General features: G+C 47.3%; 1 protein-coding gene across 1 annotated transcript in view; it reads right to left on the reverse strand.

Annotated features, from left to right (window-relative positions):
- The window catches only part of depdc4 (DEP domain containing 4), a 34,146-nt gene extending 24,167 nt beyond the window's left edge, over positions 1 to 9,979 (reverse strand). Inside the window, exon 1 of the mRNA XM_068000024.1 lies at positions 9,899 to 9,979. Coding sequence (XP_067856125.1) covers positions 9,899 to 9,962 — 64 coding nt within the window. The 5' untranslated portion in view covers positions 9,963 to 9,979. The remainder of the gene's footprint in view (positions 1 to 9,898) is intronic.
- Positions 9,980 to 10,764: the final 785 nt, after the last annotated feature.

The following is a 10,764-nucleotide window of genomic DNA, read 5'->3' on the forward strand; positions in this document are numbered from 1 at the left end:
ACTCCATCACATATGTGAGCTGGACGGGCTGCTGGGAAACACGTTCCAAGAAGTGGTCACTCCCCCCACAGCAGACAGAGCGACAAAGGGTAACAATTGGAAGCTGCTGAACATAAGAAATAGGAGCAGGAGTAGGCCATACAGCCCCTCGAGCCTGCTGCGCCATTCAATAATATCATGGCTGATCTTCGACCTCAACTCCACTTTCCCGCCCTATCCTCATATCCCTTGATTCCCTTAGTCTCCAAAAATCTATTGATCTCAGTCTTGAATATACTCAATGACTGAGCATCAACAGCTCTCTGGGGTAGAGAATTCCAAAGATTCACAACCCTCCGAGTGAAGAAATTTTTCCTCATCTCAGTCCTAAATGACCGGCCCCTTATCCTGAGACTATGAACCCTAGTTCTAGACTCTCCAGCCACAGGAAACAGTATCTCAGCATCTAACGCTCAAGCTCTCGAAGAATTTTATACGTTTCAATGAGGTCACCTCTCATACTTCTCAATTCCAGAGAATATAGGTTATTTTTCTGCTCAATCTCTCCTCATAAGACAACCCTCTGATCCCAAGAATCAATCACCATGTCAAGGTGCAGTGGAGGAGAAGGACGACGTGCAGGACTCCACTGAGAGCACTGCCTTGGCAAATATGTTTTCGCTACTGAATAATTGTTACTGAGTGGGGGGGGGGGGAAAAGAGAGCAGCCACAAGCATTGGAAAAATTACCCACATGGGTGAAGTGCAGGAAGGCAGTAGCAGTGGGAAACAAAGAACGAACGAACTTGCATTTATACCGCACCTTTCACATCCTCAGTACGTCCCAAAGCGCTTTACAGCCAATGAAGCATAGTCACTGTTGTAATGTACCAGGGGGAGATATGATAATGTCCAGATAATCTGTTTTAGTGATGTTGGTTGAGGGATAAATATTGGCCAGGACACCATGTAGATCATAAGAAATAGGACCAGGAGTAGAACATATGGCCCTTCAAGCCTCCTCTGCATACTTTCTACTTCAGGCACCCAGTGAAGCTTTCTACCAACTCTGCCCCAGTGATACACCTCCACCGCAGAACAGCACCTCCGACTGCACCGCTATCACATTTTGTCATTAGTGCCCACCTCACTGACTCTGCCAATTAGCACCGTTATGCTACAGACCGGGGCTCACTGGATTGAGACTGCCCAAAGTTATTTCCCATTGAACCCTTACAGTCAGTAAACAAACTGAGCCTGGGTTTGAACCCCTGCCCCAAAGGTCAGAGAACATTAGCCTCGCCCACAGTGCCAACGAGTTCCTTTAACACACCGGCTCATAATGCCATAGGATCTATAACATCCACCTAACGCCTCATCTGAAAGACAGCGCCTCCAACACTGCGGCACTCCTCCAGTACTGTTCGAGTGTCAGCCTGGATTACGTGCTCAAATCTCTGAAGTGGGAGTTGAACCCACAACCTTCCGATTCAGAAGCGAGGGTGCTACCCACTGATCCACGGCTGACACCTGCAATTGATTGTAGGGAGATCAGCGAGAGGAGTCAATGATTGTTTCCGTAACCTGGAGTCCCAAATGGCGTGTTGCATCCCAGATTAAGGGCAATAATGGGCACAGAAGCCGAGGGAGCGGAAGGGGAAACAATCTTAGCCTGATTCATATCTCAGCCAACAAGGTAAGGAAGATCAGTATTCAGGTCCAGACGTTAAGTAAATTAAGAAGCAGGACTTGACAAAAGAAGCAGAGGCGAGATAAGGAGAATTTTTTTTAATGCAGTGAGTCGTTATGATCTGGAATGCACTGACTGAAAGGATGGTGGAAGCAGATTCAATAAAAACTTTCAAAAGGGAATTGGATAAATACTTCAAGGGGAAAAATATGCAGGGGAGTGGGACTAATTGGAAAGCTCTTTCAAAGAGCTGGCACAGGCTCGATGGACCGAATGGCCTCCTTCTGTGTGGCATCATTTTATGACTCAAGGATAGCAATCTCAGGATTAACCATGCACCAACTGGTACAGAAAGAGTCAGATGAGAGAGATAAGAGAGATAAATGCATGGCAAGAGACAAGAGAGTCGGAGTGAATGGTTCAGATTCACTGGGGCATTAGGACCTGTGCTGGGGCAGAAGTGAGCTGCAGGCTACACCTGAACAGAGCTGGGACCAATGTCCTAGGCAGGGAGGTGGGGGAAGAAAGAGAGTGGGTCAACAAGAGCAGTAGGGGATGGCAAGCTGAAATTAATATGGCAGGGGATGGGCAAAAAAGTGTAGTGTGGGCAGCTCGGAAGGGAAAGCAAGTTTTAGATATTGTGGTAAAAATGAGGTACTTGCGTCCAGTTTTGATTCAGTGGCTATCCCTTTAAATCCAGTCACAGTACACAAGCAGTTTAAGAAGGAATAGTTCAGATTCTTATGCCAAACTTATTTCAATACAATGTGGTAAATACAGGCTGGAGAGAGAAGTAATTTGAACTTAAATAGTGCAGTGTGATTAGTTCAATTATTTTTTTTAAAAAATGATATTCAAAGTCCCGGTAATTCTTTTCCAGGATATCAAATGGAACTGTTCTGTTGAAATGAAAATCATGTCCAGGGAATTCTCAGGAAAGCCAGTTTGCAAAGAACCAATTTGAAAATCTGGAGAAAAATTGGTTTGAACTTCCAAGAAACAGTGTAGATTAGGTTCCCACGTTGCTAAAAATTCATGGAAACTCTGTGTTGTCCAGAACTTAAGGATTAAGTTTGTTCATTTCTTAGTGTTGCAATTTTTTTCTAATGATTTTGTCCACTCAGGAGTGAGGTGGAAGGTGTCTACTATAAATGTATTAATATATATTATGGCTGGTACCATTTTTATTTAATCAACTTGTTCAACATTTTTAAACTTGAAACAAGGTCTTTTTCAAAGATTGGAGTAAAATCATATGAAGGCAAAAGTCTAAGCCAATTGCAATTACTAGACCTGGTTTCCTGTTCATTTTCCCAAGCAGATTACTGAAAGCTTACCTAGGTCTCAAGGCGAGGATAAACAACAACTTGCATTTATATCGCGCTTTTAATGTAGTAAAACATCAAATGGTGCTTAAACACTCATAAGATATGGGAAGTTGGGTCTCACCTGCTAGTGATCCGTGAGATGAAAGCCAAAATAATACGGAGTAAGGTTAGAAAGGATCCAAGCACTTAACAGGTATATAGGTAGAAAGGCTCAAAGAACCTAAACAGAGCAAAATGATAAAGAAATCAGGATGTGAATTAGTCACTGATTAAAATAAATTGTGGCATAACAGCAGCAACTGAAACATGGTCTGTATGAATAGATGCAATTAATTATATCTGGGTAGAAAACTTTTAAAAGGGATATTAAAAGGTAGGGGAAGGGGTAGCTGTATTTGTTGGCATGAATACAAATGAATTTAAATGGTAAAGATGGCTGAAGACACAGCCACCCGCCAATGGTAGGGCGATGGGGAGTGGGAAAGGATGCATAAAAGGTCAGTCAGAGGAAGGGAAAATTCGGGGGGGGGGTGGGCGGCAATTACAAAGATAGGGAAGGGGCTAATTAGCGAGCCATATATTAACAATAGAGTAATAATGTAGGAGATTTTGATGATCCAGAAAAAGACTGGGATGGAGAAAATGTTGGTGGTGAGAAAGTGAATTTTCTTGCAGTATGTTAAAAACTGTTTGTCGGTCAGTATGTTGCTTTGCCAACAAGGAAGGGAGCACTACTTGGCCTGGTTAATAAACCAGAGCAAGTGGATGATCTAAAAGTAAGGAGGTAAGAGGTGTAACAGAAGAAACCGAGGGAAGGGCCAGGGTATTTCAATGGCGAAAATAATTAATAGCCAGATAAAAAGGAGCTTATCCAGACTCAATGAAAAGGAAAATTAGCAAATAAATCAGCAATGTGAACTATTTAAACAGGAGATAGAAGGGATAGAAATCAAGTACATTCCAGAAAGGGAGAAAAAGGTTAACAAAGACTGGTGCTCCATGGATGTATGGGGAGATGGGATCAAATTTAGTGCTACAGGGCAGATAATAAAAATGAAAGTCAGGGCAAATATAGGAAAGGTACAAAAAGAAAAGTGGACAAGAAACTCAGAGTATATGAGAGAAAACTAGCAAAACAAAAGCTCTCTACAGGAACATTGGTAGAAAGAAAATAGTCAGGGTAAGGGTAGGGCCACTAAGAGATCAAGGAGGCAAACTTGTAGTGGAGCATGAAGGAATACTAAATAAGTACTTGGTCCCAGTTTTCACGGAGGAGATTTAGAATAGAATCACCAGAAAGTCAGTGTAGAACTATTTGTAGAAGTCATTATTCAAAAAGAAATGGCATTAACAACGTTACTGAAACGCAAGTAGACAAATCCCCAGAACCTGATAGTTTACATCTAATGTTCCCAAGAAGAAACAGTGGAGACTCTGACTATTATTTCCCAAATTTCTTTGGAAAGGAAAATTCTGCTAGAGAATTGGTGGGTGGCAAATCTGACTGCAATAGCAGCCCTTGCGTCTTCCAGAGCAGAGTGTGCCTTTATCTTCTCAAAATGGAGGTAAATGTAGCAAATCGAAGGATGCAACATGACCCCAATCACTGCTCCAGTTTACTGGAATACTTCACATGCCACCCTTTGGTAGGCAGGAGAATGAATATACACTGCATCAGACCATGACTCAAATGCTCAACATGTTTATTGAACATTAAACAAGCAAACACAGACAGTACAAACTATATTTACAGTAATTAGAAACTTTATTAATGTCAAAATATCAAAGGCACTAACCCTCATTACAAAACATACGCTTGAAACAGTCACTTATTTCATTCATGGCTATCCACTACTCGTCTTTGACTAGCTTTGTACCCAACTGCGCCAAACTGGCTAGTCTTCATGCAATATCATCCAAGGTATAACTGAATTCCTTTAAGATATCCCAGAACAAAGGACATTCAAAATATATTTCTTATAACTTAAATGGACAGATATTCACAGGATTCAAAACTGCCATTTGCCCCACACAAATACAGCTGCCAAATATGTACTTTCGAAAGCCCCACAAGATGCTTGTAATGGGGTAGAATGGCTTGCCCCAGTGATCAGCTCCACACGGGTACGGTAGCATAGTGGTTATGTTACTGGGCTAGTAATCCAGAGGCCTGGACTAAAATCCAGAGTCATGAGTTCAAATCCCGCCACGGCAGCTGGCGAATTTAAATTCAATTAATTAAATTCAATTAATTAAAATAAAAATCTGGAATTAAAATACTAGTATCAGTAACGATGGCCATGAAACTACCGGATTGTCGTAAAAACCCATCTGGTTCACTAATGTCCTTTAGGGAAGGAAGCCTGCCGTCCTTACCCGGTCTGGCCTATATGTGACTCCAGACCCACAGCAATGTGGTTGATTCTTAATTGCCCTCTGAAATGGCCCAGCAAGCCACTCAGTTGTAAAATCTCGCTACGAAAAGTCATAATAAGAATAAAACCGGACGGACCACCCGGCATCGGACCACAAGGCACCGGACACGACAACGGCAAAACACCAAGCCCAGTCGACCCTGCAAGGTCCTCCTTACTAACATCTGGGGACTTGTGCCAAAATTGGGAGAGCTGTCCCACAGACTAGTCAAGCAACAGCCTGACATAGCCATACTCACAGAATCATATCTTTCAGCCAACGTCCCAGACTCTTCCATCACCATCCCTGGGTATGTCCTGTCCCACCGGCAGGACAGACCCACCAGAGGTGGCGGTACAGTGATATACAGTCAGGAGGGAGTGGCCCTGGGAGTCCTCAACATTGACTCTGGACCCCATGAAATCTCATGGCATCAGGTCAAACATGGGCAAGGAAACCTCCTGCTGATTACCACCTACCGTCCTCCCTCAGCTGATGAATCAGTCCTCCTCCATGTTGAACACCACTTGGAGGAAGCACTGAGGGTAGCAAGGGCACAAAATGTACTCTGGGTGGGGGACTTCAATGTCCATCACCAAGAGTGGCTCGGTAGCACCACTACTGACCGAGCTGGCCGAGTCCTGAAGGACATAGCTGCCAGACTGGGCCTGTGGCAGGTGGTGAGCGAACCAACGAGGGAAAAACTTACTTGACCTCGTCCTCACCAATCTACCTGTCGCAAATGCATCTGTCCATGACAGTATTGGTAGGAGTGACCACCGCACAGTCCTCGTGGAGATGAAATCCCGTCTTCGCACTGAGGACACCATCCAACGTGTTGTGTGGCACTACCACCGTGCTAAATGGGATAGATTCAGAACAGATCTGGCAGCTCAAAACTGGGCATCCATGAGGCGCTGTGGGCCATCAGCAGCAGCAGAATTGTATTCCAGCACAATCTGTAACCTCATGGCCCGGCATATTCCTCACTCTACCATTACCAACAAGCCAGGGGATCAACCCTGGTTCAATGAGGAGTGTAGAAGAGCATGCCAGGAGCAGCACCAGGCGTACCTAAAAATGAGGTGCCAACCTGGTGAAGCTACAACTCAGGACTACATGCATGCTAAACAGCGGAAGCAACATGCTATAGACAGAGCTAAGCGATTCCACAACCAACGGATCAGATCAAAGCTCTGCAGTCCTGCCACATCCAGTCGTGAATGGTGGTGGACAATTAAACAACTAACGGGAGGAGGAGGCTCTGCAAACATCCCCATTCTCAATGATGGTGGAGTCCAGCACGTGAGTGCAAAAGACAAGGCTGAAGCGTTTGCAACCATCTTCAGCCAGAAGTGCCGAGTGGATGATCCATCTCAGCCTCCTCCCGATATCCCCACCATCACGGAAGCCAGTCTTCGGCCAATTCGATTCACTCCACGTGATATCAAGAAACGGCTGAGTGCACTGGATACAGCAAAGGCTATGGGCCCCGACAACATCCCAGCTGTAGTGCTGAAGACTTGTGCTCCAGAACTAGCTGCGCCTCTAGCCAAGCTGTTCCAGTACAGCTACAACACTGGCATCCACCCGACAATGTGGAAAATTGCCCAGGTATGTCCTGTCCACAAAAAGCAGGACAAATCCAATCCGGCCAATTACCGCCCCATCAGTCTACTCTCAATCATCAGCAGAGTGATGGAAGGTGTCGTCGACAGTGCTATCAAGCGGCACTTACTCACCAATAACCTGCTCAACGATGCTCAGTTTGGGTTCCGCCAGGACCACTCGGCTCCAGACCTCATTACAGCCTTGGTCCAAACATGGACAAAAGAGCTGAATTCCAGAGGTGAGGTGAGAGTGACTGCCCTTGACATCAAGGCAGCATTTGACCGAGTGTGGCACCAAGGAGCCCGAGTAAAATTGAAGTCAATGGGAATCAGGGGGAAAACTCTCCAGTGGCTGGAGTCATACCTAGCAAAACGGAAGATGGTAGTGGTTGTTGGAGGCCAAGCATCTCAGCCCCAGGGCATTGCTGCAGGAGTTCCTCAGGGCAGTGTCCTAGGCCCAACCATCTTCAGCTGCTTCATCAATGACCTTCCCTCCATCATAAGGTCAGAAATGGGGATGTTCACTGATGACTGCACAGTGTTCAGTTCCATTCGCAACCCCTCAGATAATGAAGCAGTCCGAGCCCGCATGCAGCAAGACCTGGACAACATCCAGGCTTGGGCTGATAAGTGGCAAGTAACATTCGCGCCAGATAAGTGCGAGGCAATGACCATCTCCAACAAGAGAGAGTCTAACCACCTCCCCTTGACATTCAACGGCATTACCATCGCCGAATCCCCCACCATCAACATCCTGGGGGTCACCATTGACCAGAAACTTAACTGGACCAGCCATATAAATACTGTGGCTACGAGAGCAGGTCAGAGGCTGGGTATTTTGCAGCGAGTGACTCACCTCCTGACTCCCCAAAGCCTTTCCACCATCTACAAGGCACAAGTCAGGAGTGTGATGGAATACTCTCCACTTGCCTGGATGAGTGCAGCTCCAACACCACTCAAGAAGCTCGACACCATCCAAGATAAAGCAGCCCGCTTGATTGGCACCCCATCCACCACCCTAAACATTCACTCCCTTCACCACCGGCGCACTGTGGCTGCAGTGTGCACCATCCACAGGATGCACTGCAGCAACTCGCCAAGGCCTCTTCGACAGCACCTCCCAAACCCGCGACCTCTAGCACCTAGAAGGACAAGAGCAGCAGGCACATGGGAACAACACCACCTGCACGTTCCCCTCCAAGTCACACACCATCCCGACTTGGAAATATATCGCCGTTCCTTCATTGTCGCTGGGTCAAAATCCTGGAACTCCCTTCCTAACAGCACTGTGGGAGAACCGTCACCACACGGACTGCAGCGGTTCAAGAAGGCGGCTCACCACCACCTTCTCAAAGGGCAATTAGGGATGGGCAATAAATGCCGGCCTTGCCAGCGACGCCCACATCCCGTGAACGAATAAAAAAAAACTCCAAATGGTTGGAGAGACAGGTCACTGTCCAAGGGTACGAGTAACAGGAGCACTCCAATTAGCACTTATTTGTCCACAACAACCATAGGTAAATATCTGACTTTCAGTGCCTTCTGCATACCAGACCGCAATGTATATTCTATGCAACTTGATGACTCAGCTAGCAGTGCTTAATTTTAATCCTGTATGTGCTATGATCTGCAAGAAAGAATCCAATAAATAACTCATCACAGACAGAAATGGTTCCTTTTTGTCACAGTTTCAACAAGGCTCAATGCCTGGTAACATATTTAACTCAATTGCTGGTGAAATATATTCATTTATTGAACATGAATATTTGCTCTCAGGTCAATGGCATAAGTGCGCAGACAGGTGAAATTGGGACATTCCTGAAGTTGAGATTTTGCAGGTCAAAGAGTTTACAAGTATAAGAGCACACAGAATTAAAAATTATAATTTAAACACTCTCAGCATATCAAAAACAAACCATTTGCTTCCATAGTGCATTACTCAAGATTCACTGAAAATTGACCCTAGCTAATTGCAGACTGAGGAACAGAGAAGCCCTTTCTCCACAGAGCAAGCAGCAACAATACGAATAGAATGAGACTGGAAAGAGCATTGGGAGTATACAATGTAATATTTGCAGCATTGTCAAGGTCGCCGAATCGCAGATTTCACAAAGAACAAATGGGATTGCAGAATTTACTCTCCACTTCACTGGCAAAAATGCCAAAAAAGCAAATGTAATAAAAACAGAACATGATTCATTCGGGAATCAGTGGGCGAGCTCATAACCGTAATCCCATCACTTTTGACTTGGCCCAGTTGGTAGCACTCATGCCTGTGAGTCAGAAACTACAAGTCACACTCCGGGGACACGAACACATAATCTGGGCCGATACTCCCAATGCCGTTCTGAGGGAGTGCTGCACTGAGGGAGGTGCCGCTTTTCGGAAGAGACAGCAAACCAAGATCCCATCTGCTCCCTCAGGTGGGATGTGAAAGATCCCACAGCCACTATTTCGAAGAGTAGCGGAGTTCGCCCCGTTCTCTCTGGGTCCAACTTGCATCCCTCACCCAACCCCCATTAAAACAGACTAGTTGGCAATTCATCGCATTAGCTGTTTGTGGGATCTTGCTGTGCACAAAATGGCCACCACATCGGCCCACAACACAGGAGCGGGCGGAGCCCCGAAGCAGCGCGAAGCGCTTCAAAGGCTGAGGCTTCGGGCCGCGCTCGGACAGCTTGAAGGCGCTGCCGGACTCCTTCCTCGTACTTCAAACTAATTCACCGTGTGAGGGGCTCTGAGGCCTTCAGGAGAGACCGGCTAAAGTTCAGCCTTTTCGCCCAGGGCCCCGCGGAACCTTCGAATAGATGCTTCCCAGCTCGCTCCCACTCCCCCAAGCCCGCCCGCCCGCCCGGGCTTCCCGTCCTCCGCGGTACCTCGCCACCTCATCGAGCTCCAACTCTCCAACCGCCGGAACCGAGGAGTTGAATTCGCCGCCATAACCGCCTCCCGCCCGGCAACGTCATCCAGGGACCGCCCCGCCCCGCCCCCCCCCGTGAGACGTCACCTGAGGACCGCCCCCCCGCCTGTGACGTCGCCCAGCGGAACAGCCCCGCCCCGCTCCGTGACGTCACCTGAGTGACAGGTCGTCCGGGGGGGGGGGCGAGGTTTGAGTGACAGGTGCGGAGCGTCCGTCTCGCCCAAAAGGCAGAAGTCCTGAAATCCAAGCAGCTTATTCCCCCTCCCCGCCCCACCGTTGCAAATGTCTCGGCCCTCATCCTGCTCCGGCTGGCCAGTGGTGCCCATCTGGTAGAGCGGGCGTGCGAGCACTTGCATTGGTTAGCTGGCACCAGGGCTCCCAGTGCCACTCCTTTTGGGCACTACCAACGCACCGGCCGACCTCCTCAACTGCAGATTGCCCCTTTCCAGTAGCAACGATGCGTCCGTCCCGTTTCAGCCCGGGAGGTCGTGGGTTCGACCCCCCCCCCCCCCCCACTCCCTAGACCGGAGCACCCAATCTGGGCTGCCGCTCCCACTGAGGGAGTGCTGCGCTGTCGGAGGTGCCGTTTCTCAGATGAGACGTTAAACCGAGGCCCCCTCTGCCCTCCCAGGTGGATATAAAAGAACCCGTGGTACTAATCGAAGAACATGCAAACAAGGATGGACAGAAATAGACCCTCTGATCCATCCAGCCTGTCCCTCGCAATTGGGCCGAGATAGAATGGATGGGAAGGACCTATTTCCCTTTGCAAAGAGGTCAATAACCAGGGGGCATAGATTTAAAGTGATTGGTAGAAGGATT

The sequence above is a fragment of the Heptranchias perlo genome, chromosome 18 (assembly GCF_035084215.1).
Source record: "Heptranchias perlo isolate sHepPer1 chromosome 18, sHepPer1.hap1, whole genome shotgun sequence".
Lineage (NCBI taxonomy): Eukaryota > Metazoa > Chordata > Chondrichthyes > Hexanchiformes > Hexanchidae > Heptranchias > Heptranchias perlo.